Raw genomic sequence first — 25,009 nt, 5'->3', positions numbered from 1 at the left:
CATCTACTTTGGAAATACACATGTGCGTTAGTAGAGAAGGTATGTAAAATACACCTCATTCAGGACTGTAGTAAAAGTAAATGTATATAGACAACTAAAATATCCAATGGCTATGAGCCATTCATATTTTGAATACCATAGAGTTGTTTAAAAGAATAAGACTGATGTATATGCATTAGCCTGAACAAATCTCTTGAACATAAAGTTAGGTGAAAAAAAAGCCAAGTTTCAGTGTAAAATAGAGTTTATCATATTTACTTTCAAAAACCTAACAGCTATTAGAGTACATTATAAGGTTACATTAAAAGGTCTTGGCAAACAACCAGTTTCAGTGGATACCCCTAGGGAAGAGGAAAAAGGACTAAGACTAGAGGTGGCAGCCCAGAGGCATAGTGTTTCAAGTTAAGAAAGAAAAAAAAGAAGTAAACCTAGTGGAAACGGAATTGAAGAAAAAATTTTTTCTACCCAAAAGACAAATAGCCAGCACTATATGGACCCTACATTTGGTGGCTGGTGCTGCTTGGTATAAGTATTACGACTTCAATAAAAATAGGCAATAAAATACCCCATCCTCCCATACCCCCTCCATTACTGTTTTGTGTAATCCTCACTATAATCCTATAAAAGAGTTATTATGATTTCCATTTTACAGATAAAGAAATTGGGGCCCAGGAAGGTTAAGTGACTTCCCAAGGTCAAAAGATAAGGATGGGGAACCTGGGTGGCTCAGTCAGTTAAGCATCCAACTCTTGGTTTCAGCTCAAGTCATGATCTCAGGATTGTGAGATCAAGCCCCACATTGGGCTCTGTGCTCAGCAGGGAGTCTGCTTGAGATTCTCTCTCCCTCTGCTCATGCTCTCTCTCTCTCTCTTCTCTGTCAAATTAGTTTAATCTTAAAGATTTTATTTATTTATTTGACAGAGAGAGTGAGCACAAGCACGGGGAGCAGCAGCAGAGGGAGAAGCAGACTCTCCACGGAGCAGGGAGCCCGATGCGGGGCTCGATCCCAGGACCCTGACTGAGATCATGGAGGCGAAGGCAGACACTTATCCTACTGAGCCACTCAGGTGCCCAAGTAAATAAAATCTTAAAGAAAAAAAAAAAAAGATGAGGATAGAGTCAAGTCTTGAAAAATCTAAAGTAGCCCAAAGTTAAAGATAACCTTCAGAATGAATACTTAAAATGAGAAATCTTATTCCTCACATCAGAAGGCACAGATCCTTTAACAACAACCACACAACCAGCAACAGCGGGCTACTGTGCCTGTCATCTTTGTACTGGACAGTCCTTCCCATATACCATGTGCTCCAGCTCTGCCGACTGACTCACGGTGCCCCCACACAATTCACCTTTCTACCTCCCTGTTTTTGTCTGCCTCTTTCTGCTTTGGACTCCTTTCATCCATTCTGGTCTACCTAGCGAAAACTTATTAATCCTTAAATGTCCCCTCTCTGGTAAGACTCTTTCTGACTCACTCAGTTTTTGTGCCTCTATCATATGTCCAAATTAATCTGTATGCATCTCTCTACAGCCGGGTCTTTTTTTTTTCAAATTAACATATAGTGTATTAATAGTTTCAGATCGAGTCCAGTGATTCATCAGCCTTATATAACACCCAGTGCTCATTATATCACATGCCCTCCTTAATGTCCATCACCCACTTAGCCCACCCTCCCACGCCCCTCCCCTCCAGCAACCCTCAGTTTGTTTCCTATGATTAAGAGTTTCTTATGGGTTGTCTCCCTCTCTGATTTCATCTTGTTTTATTTTTCCCTCCCTTCCCCTATGATCCTGCTTTGTTTCTTAAATTCCACATGAGTGAGATCATATAACTGTCTTTCTCTGATTGACTTATTTCATTTAGCATAATACCTCTAGTTCCATCCACATTGTTGCAAATGGCAAGATTTCATTTTCTGATGGCTGAGTAGTATTCCACTGTATAGCTATACCACATCATTCTTATCCATTCATCTGCTGATGGACATCTGGGCTCTTTTTTTTTTTTTTTACCTTTTTAAAATAGAATTTATTTAATTGTAAGTTTATATAATTTCAGTTTTGTTGATGGTTTTTTTTTTTTTGACAGAAAGTAGGTTTTATTGGTGGGCATGAATAGGGAGGGGGCAGTGCTGAGGTTCTCTTGAGTGCAGAGCCCTCCATTTGTCCAAGGGGCCACGATTAGGGATGTATTTGACCCCACAGCTATCTGGGATAAGCCACTTTTCAGCCACATGTCTTCAAATTCATCTGCATTAAACTCAGTAAAGCCCTACTTCTTGGAGATGTGGATCTTCTGGCAGCCAGGTAACTTGAACTTGGCCCTGTGTAGGGCCTCAATCACATGCTCCTTGTTCTGCAGCTTGGTTCGGATGGACATGATGACTTGGCCAATGTGGACCCTGGCTACTGTGCCCTGGGACTTTCCAAAGGCACCCTGCATACCTGTCTGCAGCCTAGATTGGAGATAGCATGAGGTCAGACCTCAATATCCACTGGAAAGGGCTGTCTCCAAGGTCCCTTAGGGCAACCCATACAATCAACAGGCTGCATACACTACCAAGGAGGCTACTGTTTGCAGCCATGGCACACTGGGCCCCCATGGACAGGACACCTGGGCTCTTTCCACAGTTTGGCTATTGTGGACATTGCTGCTCTAAACACTGGGGTGCACGTGCCCCTTCCAATCACTGTGTTTATATCCTTCAGGTAAATACCCAGTAGTGCAATTGCTGGGTCACAGGGCAGCTCTATTTTCAACTTTCTGAGGAACCTCCATACTGTTTTCCAGAGTTACAGCCAGGTCTTTTGATCACTGTATTTTATGAGCATTTACCCAAAACGGCAAGCTCAATAAATTTGTATTAACAATCTCAAAGGTACCCACCAGCAAAGCCCAATGAAGCATGTGACATGAAGCAATGTGACATTCATTCCAGTTTGTGATCTTTAAGATATTTTTTAAGATTTTATCTATTTGTCAGAGGGAGAAGGAGCAAGCATAAGCAGAAGGAGGAGGCAGAGGCAGAGGGAGAAGCAGGCTCCTTGCTGAACAAGGAACCCGATGCGGGGCTCGATCCCAGGACCCTGGGATCATGACCAGAGCTGAAGGAAGACGCTTAACTGACAGCCATCCAGGCGTCCCTAAGATTTTTTTTTTTTAACAATACTATAATTTTGATTTTTATTGTTCTACAATATTCGGGAAAGGGGATGAGAGTTTGGGGTAGAGAATAAGTTTGGGTTTGTCCTAAAAAGTCAAAAAGCTGGAAATCTACCACTAATTACCATATTTCTCTATATGTAAAAGTATTCCAAATAGACCATCAAGTATCTCTTCTTTCAGAGGGGTGTGCAAGTGGGAGGTAGAAGGCAAGAATCCTAGCTAGGATGTACCTATTTCTCTTTTTTTTTTTTTTAATTTTAATTTTATTTATTTATTTCAGAGAGAGAGAGAATGAGAGATAGAAAGCACGAGAGGAAAGAGGGTCAGAGGGAGAAGCAGACTCCCCGCCAAGCAGGGAGCCCGATGTGGGACTCGATCCAGGGACTCCAGGATCATGACCTGAGCCGAAGGCAGTCGCTTAACCAACTGAGCCACCCAGGCGCCCGGATGTACCTATTTCTCAAGAATTCAATTACTAGGGGCACCTGGGTGGCTCAGTTGGTGAAGTGACTGCCTTCGGCTCAGGTCATGATCCTGGAGTTCTGGGATCGAGTCCCACATCGGGCTCCCTGCTCAGCAGGGAGTCTGCTTCTCCCTCTGACCCTCTTCCCTCTCATGCTATCTCTCATTCTCTCTCTCTCAAATAAATAAATCTTTAAAAAAAAGAAAAAAGAATTCAATTACTAGGCCTTTACTGGCTCCCCAAGTGCCCAGAAATTATAAAGGCTAGTGGCAGATACAAATGTGTTATAGGAATACAGAAGAGGAAGAGGTGGGAATGGTTCTGATGATGAGACTGGGACTTATCTGGGGCTGAGAAATGAGAGGTGCCATTCTCTATTTCCAGTAGTATACAGTATATTTCTATATACTTCTGTATATTGTCTATAGTATATATGCTATAGTATAGTATGCTATCATTTGGGTTTAAAAGTGAGAAAGGTTGTGGGGAAGGAAACAGACATCATATGCTTGTAGCTGGGTTATCGACTCAGGAAGATTGTACAAGAAACTACCAACAACAATGGTTCCTTCTTGGAAACGAACAAGGAAATGTGTTAGAATGGGAGGAAGACATTTCACTATACAGTCTTTATTTATGCCATTTTTTTACCATGTGCTTATTTTACTTTTTAAAACAATTTGTAAAGCTTGAAAAAAGGAAGACTAAATAAATAAAACAAAAATACTAAAGAATTAATCCATCAATTAGTCCTACTCACCACTGAAGTCTATATTCGTTCTAATGTATATAGGAAAGACAGCTTAACTGTCTAAAACCAAACTTCTAGTGTCACCTCTGAATACATCTGCTTTCTTTAACCAGTCTTTGGAAATGTTATTAAAGGCTCTGAGCCCCTTCCCACAGTAAGCCCCTTGTTTATAGCTCTAATGAGTTGAAGCTTTACAAATGAGGGGCTTAACAATCTTTAAAACTGTGTGCCAAATAAGATTCCATTCATTCTCCTCCTGGAAAGGTCTGGGGCTAGAAATGATGGCTGCTCTCATTAGTGGATGAGCTCCCTCACTAGCAGAGGCTCAGGTCAGATGAACTCCTCAAGGGAGCACTCCCTCATGACTGGAGTTTCATCACTAGAGCAACTAGGCTGGTGAATGTTAACTCACCTGACAATCATTTCAAACTAAAAGTTTACTAATTTAAATTTTTTAAAGAATACATACCTTAAAGGCAAGACTTTATAAGGATTTTGCTAACAAATTTTTAAGAAACTAGTCTAAAGTAATTACCAGGAGAAATCTAATGAGTGACAGCTTTGATTCCATGCTTGGCTCCATTTCCCCTTTTGACTGGCTTACGCTCCAGCCTAATTATTACTGACATAATTATTTATGATGTCCAGCATCTCTTTTTCAGGTGGTAACTGCTGGGGTAGCAAAGAAACCAGCCAACCCAGCAGCAGGTAACTTCTTACTCAAGGAGACTGTCCCTGGATCTCAATGGCTGGTTTCCTCTGTTGTTCACAATACGAATAGTTCTAATTGTATTCCTCATTAATTAATCATCAGTCTTCACAGTAAAAGAACAACCCCCAAAATGTACAGAAAGGAGGTAATGGGGTGGGGAGAAGTGAAGGGGGAGGGGAACCCACCACCAATAATGACACAACAAAACACTGCTGCCAGGCACCTTCCAATCACAAGTCCTATATGAGACAGATGATGAATTGAAATTAACTTGTCCTTGTGATAAAGAAAAGAACACGTGAGTATCTACAAATAACTTAGTGCTGATCGCCTATAGTCTCTTACCAGTGAGAGAGAAGTATCTTCTAAAATAAGTTCTTCAAGTTTAAGTGCAATTAGATGTGTTTCAAGCCCTTTAATATGATCCACGACGTTGGAAATTAAAGTCTGAAGCCCAGTAACATAGTCTTGGAAACTGGTGAAGACAGGTGGCTGGAAAAAAAGATTTTTAAAAAGATGAAAGAGTATCAAACATATTTCCTCTGCTTACATCTCATAAGCTGTATTAATTTCCTGCTCCAGTATTACTCAATGCTATTAATAGTAACCAGGATGGACACAGTTTTGGATATTAAGACAGTCTCTCAAACCAAGGTAAACTTAATTGCCACCAAATAATGCTTAACTCAGCAACAATGAGAAGCATTTTTTTTAAATGGGGTTTATTCACTCTGGGGAACTGGAGATGGAAAAACCAACAGAAAATATCTTAGTTGGTCATTACTCAACTTCAGGCTGAGAATCTTCTGGAACACTAAAGAAGATGAGAGGAACCAAAATATCATTTCTTCTCTATATCTGAGATTTCCTCTAATGTTAATAACAGAAATAGAGTTTTCTAAGTTCCAATAGAAAAAATAATGGGTAATAGGGCGCCTGGGTGGCTTAGTCATTTAAGAGTCTGCCTTTGGCTCAAGTCATGATCCCAGGGTCCTGGGATCGAGCCCAGAAGCCTGCTTCTCCCTCTCCCACTCCCCCTGCTTGTGTTCCCTCTCTTACTCTGTCTCTGTCAAATAAATAAAATCTTAAAAAAAAAAAAAATGGGTAACAACAGTCACAAAAATTCTGAAAAATAGCAATTAAGGGAAACTTGCCCTCATATATGTTAGAGTATATTATAAAGTTACATGAAATCCAGACAGTACTGGTATATAAGTGAAATAAAAAGTGAAAGGAAACAAGTCCCAAGATAAACCAAAGACTGTAAGGGAATGTAAATGGTGCTATCTCAAAACAGTGGTTTGCAGTGGATGAATGGTACTGAGATGATACTGAGATAACTAGCTATCTGAAAATATAAAATAGGGGCACCTGGCTGGCTCAGTCAGTAGAGCAGGGCAACTCTTGATCTTGGGGCTTATGGTCTTGAGTTCAAGCCTCACCTTGGGTGTAGGGATGACTTCAAAGTAATTTTTTTTTAACATTTACTTATTTGAGAGAGAGTGAGCAAGCACGCAAGTAGGGATAAGGGCAGATGGAGAAAATCTCAAGCAGACTCCCCACTGAGCACAGAGCCCAATAACCCATGAGATCATGACTTGAGCCGAAACCAAGAGTTGGATGCTTAACCAACTGAGCCACCCAGGTGCCCCCAAAATAAAATCTTTTAAAAAATAAACAAAATAGGGGCGCCTAGGTGGCTCAGTCATTAAGCATCTGCCTTCGGCTCAGGTCATGATCCCAGGGTCCTGGGATCGAGCCCCGCATCGGGCTCCCTGCTCCATAGGAAGCCTGCTTTTCCCACTCCCCCTGCTTCTGCTCCTTCTCTTCCTGTGCCTCTCTCTGTCAAATAAATAAATAAAATCTTAAAAAAATAAATTAATTAAAAAAATAAACAAAAAGTACCAAAATAAATTCCAAATAGAGTAAATATCTAAGTTTTAAAAAATCCACCAAAGCACCAGGAGAAAATTGAGGTAAAGGCTTGTATAATAAATTGAAAAGGCTTTCTAAACATTACACCAAGCTAAGAACCATTAAAAAAATTTTTTTAATTACTATGTTGACCAAAAAATTACTCAAGTTAAAAGGTAAATGAAAAACTAAAAAAAACTGCATCATATGGGATACAGAATTAATAACATTATTAAGAGCCCAATAGCTTAAAATATATCATTAGGAAAAATACTACCACAAATGGAAACCTGGGCAAAGATATGAACAGAAAATATATCAAAGAAATCCCAGCAACATATGACACAATTTAAAAATCAGACAAACACAAGAAACCTGGCCAATCAGTTAGTAAAGCAAGCTCATGCACGCTCTCATTCTCTCTCTCTCAAATAAATAAAATCTTAAAAAAAAAAAAAAAGTTAACGGGATACATCTATGTATCTCCAAAAGAGATGTCCAAGGTACCCTGTTAAGTGAAAACACAAACAGGCAAGTTGCAGATATAGAGCATAATTCTGGCTTGTTTGCAGTGGTGATCACTGGTTGGTGGGAATATGAGTGATCTTCACTTTATTCACACCTTTAGGTTACTTCGATGATCAAAAAAATAGGAAAGCTGTTCTCATTTTTAGAAATTAGAAAAGCAATAACTACAAACCACCACCACCCCTGCCCCAAAATCCAAATACCAATAAGCTATTCAACATTTTCTAGGAACATAGGCTTTCATTAGAGGAAGAGAATAACAGAGCAACTTTTATCTGTATTTTCAAACTTTACATTCATCTGTTAAATTATCTTGAAAAAAGAGGAGAGGAAAGTTCCTTCACTTAGCCCCTCATCCAAATATAACTACCCTTTGTTTCTGAATGAATGGAAACATCCAGCAAAGCACAGTGTCAAATCTAAAGAATTCCTGAATTGTTACTGAATTATGCACGAAGTCCATATTACCACTAAAACCATCAACATTTTCAAATGATAATAGTCACTGTATGTTGCTACAGTGAAGAAAAATCTCCCATTTAGAATGACAGGATAAACTCAAACATTAATAAAACAGCATGTCCTGTGCAGAATGAATCCTAAAAAACTTTCCTTATGAAAAGGATACAAATTATGTTAATGTTTTACACATTCAAAAAATTAAATCAATAAAGATGGGAGGACACTCCAAAATTGAAGACAAAGAGAAATAAGTGAATCTTATTTATATCATACTAATAATATAATCTCAGTTTTTAATTCCAGTGTTTTTACCGAGTACCTCAACTGTTTCTATTCACTGGAACATATTCTAAGGACAAAGAAAAACTGCAGACAATTTGAACTTTATTTAGTGGCTTATTGAAACTAGTAATGCAAATGATATACTGATGTAATTCCAAAACTATTTAGTATTTCTTGTAAAACAAGTGAAATAAATATATTGATGCTGTAGGGAACCGGGGTTCAAACTTGGAGCTACAAACTGGAATGAGGAAAAGAAAAGAAGGAAGAATGCTATGATGCTGGACTAAAAGAATTTATTTTACTTTACACAGGCAAACACACAGAATAAGAATGTAAAGTAAATAAATTTCCTGTCTCTTTCCACTAACATAAACTCGAAACCCCATTAACAATTAGTACACCTAACACCTAGATCTTGGTTTTGAAATGCCACTCCCCATAAAGGAACCAGGCAGGGCTCCTTCGAACAATGTCTCAGTTCAGTTCAAGGGAACAAGGGGGACGGAGCATTTTTGCTGTTCCAGGAAACAAGGGCTCCAAAGCTGGTGGGGATATGTTCAAAGACAGGATCCAGCTTAAAGTCGCTCCCATTAGCCAAATCTGAGCATGCACAACAGAATGATTATAATGGATTAGAAGAGAAATTTTAAAAAGAATGATACTCAAATAGTAATATTAAAAACTATACACACAAATATATATATATATATATATATACGAATGGGGGTGAGACAGCTCTCTTTTACAGAAAAATGCTAATAGGTGATAAAGGATTGACAGAATTTTTAAAAATCACCATTGTGGCACCGTCAGGGTACCAAATGATTCATGCAAGTTAGACTTAACAGTGGATGCTAAAACCAGTAGGTGAAAGGATGGTAAGGGAATAGGATTATTCACAGTCTCGAAGCGTCATCCTACAGATGACTTAATAATTACAGGGGGAAAAGGCACCTCTACAATGAAGAAATCCATAGACATTTCCTTTATCAAATAATTAAATCTAAAAGCACCAAAAATGGGACATAACAACCTTAGTGCCTCCTGATTTAATGTGCTAAAACAGATGCATTTTTGTTGAACCTAAACCCAAAGAAATAATTAACCAAATCCAGACTGCCAGACATTCTACCAAAAACCTAGCTAGACTCTCTTCACCAAAAAGGCTATGGAAGTATTTTAGATTAATGGAGGGTAAAAAGACATGAGAACTAAAAGCCAGGTCAGATCCTTAATAGGATTCTAGTATTTTGAAAAAGGCTATAATAAAGGACACAATTGGGATAAAGGGGGATATCTGAACATAGACATTATAATATTATCCTATCAATCTAATGTCCGGACTGTGAAAATGTGAGCATTGTGGTTTTGTAGGAGACTGCCCTGTTCTATCCTGTTCAGTATCACAAAGTCTATACTTTTCTTTCAAACAGTTCAACAAACAAGGGGGGTAGATGACAGGATGAGAGAGAGAAAGAGAAAGCATATGGGGCAAAGTGGGATCAACACGCGAATCTAGGTAAGGATATCTGGGCGTCATCATGCTAGTGTTTCGGCTTTACTACAGGTGTGTAATTTAAAAACAAAAACAAGCTGGGGAGAGAAAATGAGTACACAGGATCCTAAGGTCTCTTATAATATGCAGGAAAACAGTGAAAAGAAAAAGCAGCATGCAGCCAGGTTGTATTTTCTCTGTTATTACCATGATGATGCTGGTTTCTTTTTTCTTCTTTTTCTTTTTCTGTAAATTTAATTTGTATGGTCGCAGGACACTCTCACAGTAACTGGACACCCAAAGGATAATAGAAATAGTCTAAAAGAGGAAAAATTGCAAATTCATCAATAAGGATTATATTCAAGACATCTATCAGGAACAGTTAAGGGTTATGGATTAAACAATCCTTGCTGACAGTTCTTCTGTGCAAATCCCTTCAAATTCTTCTCTAGCTCTCTACTACAGATTAGAGAGATTAATTTCTACAATTACCACACAGATCCAGAAGACCTTCATCTGAATACTGCTCAGAATACTACGATTGCTTCAATCTTTAACCTCACTTCTAGCTCATCCAGCCCTAAAGCCATCCTCCACTTGGTCCAGTTTCCTTTCACTCCCTTACAGGAAGTAGAAATCCCTTTCACTCAAGTGAGAGGTCCAAATTCCTATGCATGGAATCCAAAGATTCATTACAATATGCCTCTCCCCACCCACCTCCCAGCCCAGTAAGATATTAGCTCACCTACAAATCTTAACTTAAATATAAACAGAGAGGGGTGCCTGGCTGTCTCAGTCAGTTAAGCATCCGACTCTTGATTTCGGCTCAGGTCACGATCTCAGGGCTGTGAGATCAAGAACAACGTCAGGCTCCATGCTGGGCGTGGAGCCAACTTAAGATTCTCTCTCCTTCGGGGCCCCTGGCTCAGTTGGTTAAGCGTCTGACTCTTGATTGAGGCTCAGGTCATGATTTCAGGGTCATGGGATAGAGCGCCACATGGGGCTCTGCACTCAGCACAGTCAGCTTGTCCCTCTCCCTCTGTACACTCTCTCTCAAATAAATAAATAAAATCTTTAAACAAAAAAAGATTCTCTCTCCCCCTCTGCCCCTCCCCCCATGCTCTCTAAAAAAAACAAAAACAACAAAAAAACACAAAAAACAGAGAAATCTCCTTGGTCAGCACGTTTCCTCCTTTAAGTTACGTATTTATACCTATGCTGCTTCTCTGCTACAGAGTGTATGGACACACCCATGCAATTATTACTGATCTGTTCAGTCTTAGACACTTACACTGTGCTAGTCACCAGAACAGACTAGGAGGAAGAGAAAAGTAAATAAACATGTGACAAAAATAAGATAATGGATTATGAGTGTTTGCAATCCTCCTCTTCTCTCTGGTTAAAAAAGAGGAGAAAGTTTTGCTTCCTTCATAATGCAGAATCTTAGGGGTGCCTGGGTGGCTCAGTCGTTGAGCGTCTGCCTTCGGCTTGGGTCGTGGCCCCAGGGTCCTGGGATTGAGCCCCATGTCGGGCTCCCTGCTCAGCGGGAGGCCTGCTTCTCCCTCTCCCACTCCCCCTGCTTGTGTCCCTCTCTCGCTGTGTCTCTCTCTGTCAAATAAATAAATAAAATCTTAAAAAAAAAAATGCGGAATCTTAGTAATTAGTGAATAGCAACAACAAATTTAAAAAGCTGGTGGCTGGAGATGAATGGATAAAGAAGATGTATATACATACAATGGAATATTATGCAACCATCAAAAAATGAAATCTTGCCATTTGCAATGATGTGGATGGAACTACAGGGTATTATGCTAAGTGAAATAAGTCAATCAAAGACAATTATCATATGATCTCACTGATACGTGGAATTTGAGAAACAAGGCAGAGAATCATAGGGGAAGAGAGGAAAAAATGAAACAACAAAACCAGAGAGGGAAACAAATCATAAGAGACTCTTAATCTCAGGAAACAAACTGAGGGTTGCTGGAGTGGAGCAGGGTGGGAGGGATGCAGTGGCTGGGGTGATGGACATTGGGGAGGGTATATACTATGATGAGTGTTGTGAATTGTGTAAGACTAATGAATCACAGATCTGTACCCCTGAAACAAATAATACATTATATGTTCATTAAATAAATAAATAAATAAATAAATAGAAAAAGCTGGTGGTTGGGGTTGCTGGGTGATGGACACTGGGGAGGGTATGTGTTGTGGTGAGCGCTGTGTACCGTGTAAGACTGATGAATCACAGACCTGTACCCCTGAAACAAATAATATATTGTATGTTAATTAAAAAAAAATCCATGGTAAAATAAATAAATAAATAATAAACAAAGAGCTGGTGGTTAACTTAAAATATGTAACAGTTGAGTCAAAAAGGAAAGAAGAACAGGCGGATTTGGAGTGAATCTGAGGAATTTTTAAAGACTGGTAAAGCAAATTGCAAGTTTTATTCATTACGAACAAAACCTTCTTAGTATGCTTGGAAGGAACTCATTCAAAAATGATGAGGGGGTGGGGGGACGGGTTAGCCTGGTGATGGGTATTAAAGAGGGCACATATTGCATGGAGCACTGGGTGTTATACGCAAACAATGAATCATGAAACACTACATCAAAAACTAATGATGGGGGGGGTGCCTGGGTGGCTCAGTCCGTTAAGCGGCTGCCTTCAGCTCAGGTCATGATCCCAGAGTCCTGGGATCGAGCCCCACATCGGGCTCCCTGCTCAGTGGGAAGCCTGTTTCTCCCTCTCCCACTCCCCCTGCTTGTGTTCCCTCTCTCGCTGTGTCTCTCTGTCAAATAAATAAATAAATAAATAAAAAAAAAAAACTAATGATGTAATGTATGGTGATTAACATAACATAATAAAATAAAATTTGAAAAAAAATTTTTTAATGATTTAAATTGCTTTTCACTTAACAAAAGGTGGGGGTGGAGGATTAAATTACAGGTGTAAAGTGCCTATTACCTGTTCATTTTTTAAAAATTAATCCTTCACTCAATTAAGGAAAACCGAGTTTTTCAGGAAGAGAACAAAGACATACCTCAACAAAGAAGACTAGGTTCTCTAAAAGAGCAGGGCGTGTTTTCAAGTTACCATCTTTAACTTCTAAGAGGTCACCTTTACATCTACTGAAGACATCTGAAAACAGGAAAGTATTTTATTGTTTTATTCAGCTTTTGTTTCAATGATATTTTTAGGAATACAAATGTACACTCTAATAAAGAGTAAGCAAATACAAAAAGCTTGATCCAGAAAGCTTTTCCCCCCACAGTGAACCAAACAACAAAGGATATCTATTTTAAGCTTTTTAATCTCTACCCCCAAGGTGGGACTCAAACTCACAACCCCAAGATCAAGAGTCGCAGGCTCTACCAACTGAGCCAGCCAGGAGCCCCTACTTTAAGCTCTTTAAAAAGCCATGTAACTATTGCTCTGTTGCCTTCAAAATATAAAAGGTGGCCTTATAAGTTATACATTCTAGAGTCTAAACACCAGCTAGCCTTTCCACAAACAGGCCACTGCCACAATAAAATTAAGACTCCAAATGAATGATTTAAAAGAATGTATGCCATTATGGACTAAAAGACTAAGGCGCAAAATAGAAATTCACCTTCATAATAAATGCCATGTTTTATTCTCACAATCTTTGTCTTTTAATTATCATTCTTCAGTTGGGCAATAAAATAAAAGACCATTTATGCTCTTGAAAAGAAAGATCCTTATAGATTTGAAATGCATTTATGTCCTCTTGTACCAAACAATTCTATTTCCAGGAATTTAATCCCAAGGAAATGCTCAAGTAAGTACCCAAACACTTATGTCCCAAGATGTTCACTTCAGCATTATTATAAATACAGTTATAAATAACTCAAGTATATAGTATGTTATATACTCCATGGGGCATACATAAATAAACTTAGTACACTGATACAGTACTGTGGCATATTATATATAACTGACATGGTAAATGTTCAAGACAAAAAAACATTAAAATAAAAAAAAGTCTGTATTATACCTTTTCGTGTGTTTAAAAAAATAAAATCACTACTATGTATTTCCACATACACATGTAAGACTGTTTAGGGGGCATCTGGGAGTACAGACTCCAAAAGTGTTACTTACCTTGTAAGTAAAAGTGTTTACTTCTCTCTGGGGGAATGGAGCTGGGAATGGGAGAAAGATCATACCCACTTGTGTACTGTTTTATAGTAGGTTGTCTACTACTTTTGTAATCAACACTTTTTAAAATTAAAAATAAGTCTTTCAAAATACCAAAAGTATGCATTACTTTCAAGTTGTTGTTTGCAACTCTTGCAAATTTCTGCTAAAAAAAAATGAGTTCCTGTCAGACAATCAATAAAATATGGGAGTCCACAGTCAGAATGCTTACCTTTTAATTGTTCTAGTAAAGACTTAAGACTATTCTCTACTCGATCCTGGATCTCCACTGTATCCTCTAAAATTGGAAAAAAAAAATGAAAAAACATTCGATTCATTTTTTTAGGAAGAAAAAGAACTAAGATCAACAACTGCAAGCAACTCATGGGCAAGGACATTTTCTTTACTCTTAAGACTCACAGGTATCAAATTTCATTACTAAGAGACAAAAAGATAAAAGAGAGTAAAAGGAAAAAAGGGCATTAATTACCTTTCTCTCAAAAGTAATACCTAAAGTTCTCTAGGAAGACTTAAAATCTATGTGCTTCAAATACTCTCAATGACAGAATCCACAAACCTTATGATTTGGTGGGGGGAATTAATGGAATATGTGTGATTCACACTGAGTTAGGAAAATAGTCTTTTACACAAAGTTTCGTAGAGAATTCAATCTGAAATCCAACAATACTTCAACAAATTAAGGATTTTTTCAACTTTTGGACCTAACAAGTGATTTTAAGTAGGGAAGATTTAAATTTCTAAAACATTACTTGGTAACCTAGGAATGTACCTTCTTTGATATTAAACCAGACAGAACACCTTCCGCCTCCTCCCAATCTGTCCAAATATGTGAACTGTTATATTTACTAAGTTTTCAAAGACAAAGACCTAGTAAATACACTCATGCAAATGTATACTTACCTAAACCACTGGTGTCCAGTTCATAAATATCACTAACAAGATAAAAAGAACTGGTCTGACACTGAGAACAGCCAGAACTAAAGAATCCAGCCATTCTGGTAGGTACAGGACCAAGGAAAGGATACTGGAAAAAAAGGGGAAAAAGTAATGTCCTTTAAATCCATCTAAATTTATATAAAACAAGAAAACATGGGACTATAACTATTGGATAAAGTCTATCTCAGTGATTAAGTTGCAAACCACTGATCTAAATAACTAACAACTGAATCATTATGGTGAAAACAGAAACTCTGTATTAGTTTGCTGAGAACTATTAAAAATACCATTTTTAATGGTATTTACCATTACAAATAAAGCTGTTTTGCTTTTCCTCGCTATCCAGTTTGGATAGTGAGGAAGCCTCTGTAATTCCCAAGTCTATAAAATCAGGTTTTTCCTAGAGGTGCCATAAACTGGGACAAAATACTGTTCTTTTACTATTCATCCACCCCCAAATTTCTATTTTTAAAAAAGACAGTCATAGGTTATTGCAGCTTTGATGGTAAACACATATTGATGATACCTGAACTTCCTTCTCAATAAATCGCTTTCCCGTCTCCATGGCCACCTCCAGCTGTTGAAGGAGTAAACGAAGAATATCAATCCGGGAGGACACACCATTCTCAGTGGTCTTTTCCGAGTTCCTTGGCTCCACGGGGTGGTTTAGACTTGGAAGTCCACTGATCAGCCTCAATGTTAAGGAACGGATTCTTAACCACATGGTCTCCTCCTCCAAGGAAAGTTTCTTATGTTCTTCAGAAACATCCCTTAAAAAGAAACATCCCCAAACCATCCATTTTATTTTTTTTTTTTAAAGATTTTATTTATTTATTTGAGAGAGAGAGAATGAGAGATAGAGAGCATGAGAGGGAGGAGGGTCTGAGGGAGAAGCAGACTCCCTGCCAAGCAAGAAGCCCGATGTGGGACTCGATCCCGGGACTCCAGGATCATGACCTGAGCCGAAGGCAGTCGCTTAACCAACTGAGCCACCCAGGTGCCCCCAAACCATCCATTTTATTCAATGTGTTGCCTTTACATCTTTTAGGCTTTACTTCCATCAGGCAAGATGCCATTGAATGGTCCCGGTGCTCGTCTCCTAGCTGAATGATCTCAGATAAACCCAATCACCCAAGTCCCCAATTCAGGATCAATAAAATGGGGAATGATAACCTACCTAACAGGTCATTTTTCCGCTTCAGTGAGACTTCTAATAACAAAATATTTATCATGTATTTTGTTGAAAATGTTGTTGAAAATTCTTGTATCACGCATTTTCAACAAAATACACGATATAAAAACTTCAAATGACGGAAAACTGAAAAATAGAAAAATGTGCGATAACCAAACACCTGCAATATTAACAAGCTTGGTATCAATCCTTTCAGACTCTTACAATACAGATGTACAAAACTGCAACTAAAAATATTTATATAGGGGCGCCTGGGTGGCTCAGTCGTTAAGCATCTGCCTTCGGCTCAGGCCATGATCCCAGAGTCCTGGGATCAAGCCCCGCATCAGGATCCCTGCTCTGCGGGAAGCCTGCTTCTCCCTCTCCCACTCGCCCTGTTTGTGTTCCCCCTCTCGCTGTGTCTCTCTCTGTCAAATAAATAAATAAAATCTTTAAAAAATATATATATATAATTTGACATGTTTTAAATAAAATGGGTTCATAATATTTATACTATTTTGCAAACGACATCTTTTTTGACAGTGTGCAGAAAAGAATTAACATAGAAAGCCTGAGGCTATTATCTTTAGAAGGGCCAGCTTGCAAGGTTGACCTTTAGCTGAGGTCTAGGAACTTGGCACTCCAACCATTCCCTAAATGATAACAGTGGCTCACTATGCCTAGGCTTTCTGTACAAACCATATGGTCTATGGTGAACGTCTGCTTTCCTTCTGGGAGTCTGGAATGTTGACACATGATGGACAGAGGGTGCTTACATAACCAGCTGGTAAAAACCTTGGGCACCAAATCTCAAATGGGCTTCTCTGGGCAGAAATGCTATACACACATCACTGCATTTTTTTGCTGCTAGGAACACAGGAGGGAGAGAGCACTGGAAGTCTGTGCATGGAGTTTTCCAGATTTTGTGTCTTTTTCCCTTGCTAATCCTATCATTTGTCCTGTTATAATAAACCTTAGCTGTGAAGACAACTATAGGTTAATTATGAGTCCTAGCAAATCACTGAATGTGGTCTTGGCAATCCCCAAATCATAGTGCAGTTGACATTTGAACAACACTGATTCGAACTGCATGGGTCCACTTATGCACAGATTTTTTTTTTTTCTGTAAATACAGTACAGTACTGTAATGTATTGTCTCTTCCTTGTAATCTTCTTAATAACATTTTCTTTCTCTAGCTTACTTTATTGTAAGAATACAGGATATAATATACGACATACAAAATATGTGCGGATCAATTGTTCATGTTATAGGCAAGGCTTCCAGTCAATAGTACGCTCTTAGTAGTTAAGTTTCTGGGGAGTTAAAAGTTACACATGGATTTCCGACTGTGCTAGGGGGTCAGACCCCAACTTTGCATTGTTCAGGGGTCAAATGTATATTCAGAACTACCTCATATACATTTCTCTGCATGCTTGTGCACTTACTGCCTTTGGTTGTACTTGCCTAGAAGTGATCTGCTGAATTAAGTGGGATAGAGTTTTCAATCTTAATACAGATTACTAAAATTCTCTACAGGAAGATTATATAAAGTTATATCCCCATGTCAATGTACAACAACCTCTCTCCCCACAACCTTGCTGACCACAAGTATTAATCTTTTTTTATCTTTGTCCAATAGTTAAAAAAAAAATCTTTATCACTATAAGGTACATCTCTTTGAATTTCTTAAGTCCAATTTGTTTTTTAGTTATCTTCTTCTTACTGATTTATTAGGAACTCTCCCTTTAGGGACGCCTGGGTGGCTCAGTCAGTTAAACATCGGCGTTCGGCTCAGGTCATGATCCCAGGGTCCTGGGATCGAGCCCCACATCGGGCTCCCTGCTCCGCGGGAAGCCTGCTTCTCCCTCTCCCACTCCCATTCCCCCTGCTTGTGTTCCCTCTCTCTGTGTCTCTCTTCTGTCAAATGAAAAATAAAATCTTAAAAAAAAATAAAAAAAAACTTTAAAAAAAGTCTCCCTTTATGTGAAAGATATTTATACGAAGAAAATTACCAATCTACCACATACCTTTAGAACTTGTTAACAAATTTACTTCTATATAGAAGGTTAATAGTTACAGAAACCAAATCCTTTGTTTCCAGGTTTGATGTAATGCTAAGAAAGGCTTTCCCTAACCATTTAAAAATATTTTTTAGGGGTGCCTGGATGACACAGTCGGTTAAGTGTCCGACTCTTGATTTCAGCTCAGGTCATGATCTCGAAATCGAGCCCCAGATCAGGCTCTGCACAGGGTGTGCTGCCTGCTTGGGATTTGCGCCCTCCCTCTCCCTCTGCTCCCGCCCCACCCCACCTGCAGCCCCCAACCCCCATGCTCTCTCTCCAAAAAAAAAAAAATTTATTTATTTTTTAAAATTTTCTTATAGAACTTCTAAGGGGTTTTAGCACATAACCTTTAATGCATCTGGAACCTCTTTTCATGTATGCTATGAAGGACAATCTAATTTTTAGACTAGCCAGCAATCCAACATAGGAGTGAGAGTCATTTTCTTCATTTGGCTTACCTATACCTTCTTATCTCTACAATAACTATGTTATTTTATTTGTGTAAAAAAGAAATTTTTTTCTGTATCTCTTAGATTCATCCTAATTGTTCAAAAATAAATACCTGGGGTTTAATTCCAGTTACCTGTCTTTTGGATCCCAGCTAAAGAAAACATTTAAGTCTCTGTTGTCTCGCAAGGCTTCCCACGGAATGTCATCTTCTTCTGGCCGAAGATTCATTGACTTTATACTTTCTGCTAAACTGGTTGATCTGTGATACAGAAAATTTATGTATTATTTCAATAGTAAAACAGCCATGAAAACATATTAGCTACAACTCTGTTTTACTAGAAAGGACAAGAAAGAGGAAGAAGGATTTACTATTAAGAAGTAAAAGTTCACAGAGGATGACACAGAACCAAGCCCATATCATGCTGGCCTGCTACACAGCAAGAGAAAGCATCTGGAAGTGGATCAACATTAATTCCTGAAATCCCATGTTTAACAGGGGAAGGGAAACCCTTTAAACACCACATGGAGTGGGGTGGCTGGCTTGTGTATGTGACATGAGATGGTGCGGTGCTGGTAGCGCCCATCATTCCCCACGACATGACCTGGGTCATTTCCCCTTTCTTCTCTACTCCGAACTTCCTCTCTCTCATTCTCTCTTTTTTTTCCCCCCATTTTTCCTTAGCCTAGGCCTGCTATTATCACCCAGGAGCCCATTAATGGCTCTCAGGTTCTGATCTAATCCTTAGTTCCTTTTTAGCTCTTGTGCAATACTTACATATTTGCTTCAAGTAGAAGGTCTAATAACATCCGTTCAGTACGGACTTGTGCAAAATGAAGAGAATTATTCAGCCTGTTCCTAAAAGCGATAAACTCTGGGATCTTCTCAAATGCACCATATTTGTAAGCTTGAATAATATATTCTGAGGTCTGGGAAGGAAAGACATCACCTCCGTATAAATATTTCACAGATCAGACAATGAAGGCAAACCTTGCCAGGCAAAACAAAACACTCAAACTAAAAATTAAGATGTGAAATCTAATCTTTAAAGGTTATCAAGTAGAATATCAGCTTTAAAAAACATTATTTTTCTTCTTTCCTATACCAGAGTTGTATGTGTACTTTACTAATTCTACTACTACTAATATCCAACTGCTGCTACCACCACAGAGACTTTCTCTTAGCAGTTATGTCTTTCAATTCAGGAGGACTGGAGGTTTTGCGATACCACGTCAGTTTGTTAGTGCCATTGTGGAAGGGATGTTACTCCATGTTTTTCTGCATCTAAGATAAATTGTGTTTTATACAAAGGATCCAAAAACACCAGAATAATATAACCACCCCACCACCAACCCAAATAAAAATCACCCTCCTCCAGAAAAAAGACAGGCTGCTCCTTGGTTTTGTTTATTTCTGAGTACTATGTATCACAAACACAGGGCATATATGCATTACATCAGGATAGAAGACAACAAACAAAAGACCCATAAGAATTCATCAGACTCCATTCTGAGGACAGAAAGACTGCAAGAACCAGGTGTCTTGTCCATCCAAACTACGTAAGACCTATGCTGGAAAATTCCATGAAGAAGTAATTGAAGGGAACACTCACCACATGTGCTTTAATTTTAGATTAATACATATGTATAGATGAAATGTTGTGAACAGAGGCAAGAAAAAGAACTGTCAACAGAAATTCTGGCACAATAGAAGAAAAACTCAGGGAAGAACATTTCATGGGTATGGGCCTATGCCATCAGGATCAGAAGTCAGAAGGGTACCCTTTTGGGCCAAGGAATGTTAAGCTCAAAGTAGATGTCTGCCCCAAAGAACCTTTCTAGAAAAGCCAGTCTTTTTACACAGCCTCAGTCAGCTCTGCCCCCATCTCCATTATGACTGAATTATTTGCCCAGTAGGAAAATAGGCCAATAGTCAACAACATACCCTCTGATATACAGCCTCGCAGGGTTCATTTCAGGCCGCGGGATTGCGCCACGGGCGCTAATTCAACTGCATTCGATGCGGCTTTTAAACCCCATGGGACACCTCGGCGAGCTGTTTGCCTGCAGTATCTGGAGAAATTAAAGACGGACGGACACAAGAAAATTAAAAAGATTACTTGTGATCCTGCAGGTTTAAAGAAGGACTATCCGAAAAAGCTCAAGTGTACCTTCTAGCCTGATTAAAGGACAGTGATATGCCCCATCAAGAAGAGGCCAGGATACTCTAAACACAACATGCCTATCCGATGGCCTCTTGGCTTGGAAAAAGCAAGGTTTACCATCAGCCCTTGCAACACGAACTTACAGCTCGAAAAAACCAGCTGCTTAGGAACAAAATGATCCAGCAATTAATCAGGATAAAAACAGGACTTCTGGGGATTCCAATCAAATTTCTCAATTACAGCTCCAAAATATGCTGATTAAAGAAAAGAACTCAGCTTTACAAAGTATAGAGGCAGTTTTAATTTCTGAGTGGTCTATGGAATACCACTTTTGAAAAAAAGGCAGTAACTTCTTAAAAAAGAAAAACAAGGGGCAACAGAAAGGGAATGTAGTCCTTTAACAAACTGAGAAGGTAACTGCAGCTCTCTGGCTTCTGTTTTTAAGGTAGTCCTCCTTTAATGCTGCAGCAAAGTATCACTGCAGAGCTAGAAAAGGGCCTGGGCATCCTGCAGTAAGACTGAGCATGAGGGAGGTCTACAATTTGAAGAGACAACCCCTACTGGAACTGCAGGCAAAACCGGAAGCCACAGGCACTTTAAAAACTTTTGAGTATCAGAGAATGTTGTCCGTACCTATTTCTACTCATTTAGTGCACCATGAGGCTAGTTATATCCCATATGGATTCCTGAAATGAACCCTGGTGACTGTAAAAATTAACAAAATAGATGGACATCAAACCCTGAATGATCATCTTCATGAATACCAGAACAGACTTTTAAAGGGAAATTATTTTTAAAGTACAAACACATAAGTAACTTTTGGAGATAAGAAGATCTGGCTCTAAGTCTCATATTGTAAAAAATCTATTCCAAAGTAAGATGACAGCAACAATGATGACCTTTCCAGAAAGAAAATCCCTGTGTAGACCTTCCAAATATAACTTTCAATCCCACAGCACAAAGCCTTACAAAGCAGAACACTGGATTTTCCAGTTAAGGAGTAAAAGTGTTCTTTCAAAGAGCAAGTTGGGAACTGAAATACATCAGTCACTCAAGAAAAAACCATCTGGGGATCTCAAAAACTACCAAGAATAAAAGACACAGAACACAGAGCTTTCGGTTTCCAGAGATGTATCTAATACTATCAGAAGGTTTAACACATACAAGGCAACACTAAAATCATGCTCTTTCTTATCCTCAAATTCCTACAGGAAACAGTCCACACCACAGTCTCCAATTCCCTATTTTGGGACTCAAGCTAGGCATGAAGGTTTAAGGTGCATTTTCCCTGCTGTATGGGTTTTTGCTTTTGCCTCTAGGGCTCCCCAAAGATTATTTACTTCAGTAAGATTAAACTATTTCTTCTTGGTAGTAATAAAAATAAATTTCAAGCAGAGTCCTACTCCCAGATCAATAAAATGATCAGTCCCAGCATCACATATATTCAGACCAATTAGTCACTCCTGCTACACATGCATCAGCAAAACTTCAAAGATAAAAAAAAAAAAGCCACTGAGAATAAAATACCCTCTCAAATCATTCCTGAGGATCTCCTTTCTCTGTAACAATAACCTGTTTTGTTTTGGGGTGGGTATGTTTTGTTTTCAGAACAACTCTTTAGACACAATAATTGTGGGGAAAAAATTAAAGGTTAATTTTCAGCAGTATATGAAATGTGCCTTATTGACCAAATCAGGAACAATATGATGCTTCTAGAATGCTGGATGATTAAAAACTAGAATAAAACCAGCCACCAGGCATGGATTAATCTCTTATTTATCCCCGAGTTCCACCTCAGAGCTATTTGAGAAACAAAACTTTGAAAAGGAGTCATTAATTAATCAAATATTTCTTTAACCTCTTTCTTAGAAATACAGAAATGACAGCCAGAATAATGAGATCTGAGAAAGTTTTTTTTTTCCCCTTGACTTAGTGAAACTTAAGAACAGAGAAGGGCAAGCACAGATACCTGAACACACAATACAAACACAGATTTATAACTCAACTGCCTACTTGTGTTAGGACACTTTAGAAACCCAAGGTCCTAGAGATGCCCTCGGATCTCTAAGCCAGGCCAGCACCTTCCAGGCAGCATGTTCAAATGCTGATGACTACTTCCTTCTCTCCCTGATCAGGAGCTATGACACAAAATAAGGTATGAACAGAGATCCCAATCATTGGAGGAAGGGCACCATAGGGGAAGGGGAATAGGGCTTAAAAGCCAACTGATGCACAGCTTTACCATCCCTTGCTACACCAGGCCTCTAGGCCTTCCCCTAAGGCTTGTCAGGACAAAATTACTGCAAGCTGACAACAATAAACCTAAATTCCATTGTTCAGAAATGCTCTGCTCTGTCTTCTATTTAATACAAGCCTAAAGAATTCAATGGAAGATAGATTAGCCATAGCTATTAAGGTTACAAAAGAACCACCCCAAAAACCAGCTTTCTTGCCAAGTTCCTTAGTTGCTGTTAGACCATGAAAACAGAAAACTATGGGCAGATACATGGCATGGCCGAACTCCAGGCAATGAGTTTTAGAAGCACATGAGAACAAAGCAGGCAATGACCATCCTAGAGACTCGCCTTCTTTTCACCTGTGTTCTAGGTGGGTTTGCACAGCTGGTTGACTGACTAGAGACTACATAAAACTTCTGCTTAACTGACAAGTGGAGACCAAGTCTGCGTGCAGTGAAAAATATGGTGCAAATCCCATCCTTTCATTACGGCACATAGCTCTATGTTATTTATTGCTCTACCTTATTTATTGCTACTTTAAAACACACTATTGAAACAAGTTTCTTGAAATGTCCTTCAACTGGTCAATTTTATAATTCTAAGAAAATATGAGTGCACTGGCTGTGGGCAAGGAGCACGGTAGTATAAACTTCAGAAATAAAGAGCAGCTGCTATTGCACAATCTTCTATGGCATCCCAGGCCAGAAACACTTATGGGTTACCTCTTATACCCTTAGAAAAAGTCTCTTAGAAATTAAAAGATAGGTCTAGGAGGAATACCACTTCCTACTCGGTAATACCATTTTAACTATACCTCTGCATGGATTCTATTAAACACACCCATTCTAGCAACCACAAATAACTCTTTATCTCTACCTAACAAGACGTGGCCAGTAAGCTATGGCCTAAGGGCACCTGCAAGTACGCATGGTGCATCTCAACATGCGCGCTTGCCGCATGAGGGAAGATGTTCTCTGAATCGTGTGCATTCAGCAGAAAAGAACGTATTTTAAAAAAATATTTTTCACTTACATCTTTCTGGTTGGAGTGGAAAAACCTGAGTGCGAAGTTGCAGGACTGGGCTGCGGCAGCATACTGACCTAGGGATCCGGCATATCGGGTCAGAAGATAGCTAGGTCAGAAAGGAAAAGGGGAAAGTGTGTTATACTTACCACTTCCAGTATCAACTACACTTCAAATTATTACAGCAGAGAAACAGGCACACAGGAAAGTTAAAATATCTTGCCACATACCACCTCCACTATCAACAATTTTTTTTTTAAAAAGAGCAAAGTTATTTCAGTTTTGTGGGAGACCTAAAGCTCTATGCTACGCTTTCTTAGGCTCAGATGATTAATGGAACCAAAGGGAATAGAGACAATATCCTTGATTCATCATAAAGAATAGTCAAAATACAAATTCAAAGGATCTCTAAGGTCAACAAATGAAGTACATGTGTTAATCTCAACTGCAAAGCAGAAATAAAGACTTCAAGACAATGTGTGCTAAGAAAAAGTGTTCAAAGTATATAGCTGTTTGCTATCTCTGGGGAAAATTTTGTTACCTTTTCAAAACTGTGCAAATTTAAAAGTTACCATTAAATTCTGGAAGATATAAAAATCTTTCTGCTTTGCAATGGGTCATCATGGGGGATTACTTAATCTAAAAAGCTTACTAACAGAAACAACTCTACTGCTAAAATTGAAGAGTTTGTGCTCCTGGCATAAACTGGCTGGTGCAGCTGGCTGCTCAGTATTCAGAGTATATACTACCAACCCAATGGTGTCATGCTGGATATGCTTAGCATCGAGGCTGGAGTACAGATCCACCACTGGTTCAAATGCCCCCAGCACACAGTAGATTCGAACAAGCAGCAATTTGAATTGAGCATTGGAAGGGCTGTGGGTTAATCCCTCTTCCAGCAAAGTCAGGGCCTGCCACACAGAAGTCTGGTCACCTAGAACCAAAATGTAACAGTATTACCCACAGTATTTAGCAGCAAATGGAGGCTTCTCACAAACAAAAGAC

The 25,009-nt window shown here is 38.9% G+C and overlaps 1 protein-coding gene and 1 pseudogene across 2 annotated transcripts in view; both read right to left on the bottom strand.

Annotated features, from left to right (window-relative positions):
- The window catches only part of NAA25 (N-alpha-acetyltransferase 25, NatB auxiliary subunit), a 73,226-nt gene that overhangs the window by 3,632 nt on the left and 44,585 nt on the right, over positions 1–25,009 (bottom strand). For both annotated transcript variants that reach the window (XM_025889630.2, XM_073881109.1), the window contains 10 exons: positions 24,758–24,938; positions 24,014–24,113; positions 19,358–19,509; positions 18,716–18,841; positions 15,424–15,667; positions 14,862–14,985; positions 14,173–14,238; positions 12,823–12,920; positions 9,984–10,094; positions 5,438–5,584 (listed from right to left, as the gene is read on the bottom strand). In XM_025889630.2, coding sequence (XP_025745415.1) covers positions 5,438–5,584; positions 9,984–10,094; positions 12,823–12,920; positions 14,173–14,238; positions 14,862–14,985; positions 15,424–15,667; positions 18,716–18,841; positions 19,358–19,509; positions 24,014–24,113; positions 24,758–24,938 — 1,349 coding nt within the window. The remainder of the gene's footprint in view (positions 1–5,437; positions 5,585–9,983; positions 10,095–12,822; positions 12,921–14,172; positions 14,239–14,861; positions 14,986–15,423; positions 15,668–18,715; positions 18,842–19,357; positions 19,510–24,013; positions 24,114–24,757; positions 24,939–25,009) is intronic.
- Positions 2,504–2,628, bottom strand: LOC112837518 (small nucleolar RNA SNORA70; annotated as a pseudogene).

The sequence above is a fragment of the Callorhinus ursinus genome, unplaced genomic scaffold (assembly GCF_003265705.2).
Source record: "Callorhinus ursinus isolate GAN/ISIS: 27379988/994484 unplaced genomic scaffold, GSC_fseal_2.0 scaffold41, whole genome shotgun sequence".
Classification (NCBI taxonomy): Eukaryota; Metazoa; Chordata; class Mammalia; order Carnivora; family Otariidae; genus Callorhinus; species Callorhinus ursinus.
Note: the sequence above shows the minus strand (reverse complement) of the source record. Positions and strands in the feature narration are given on the sequence as shown.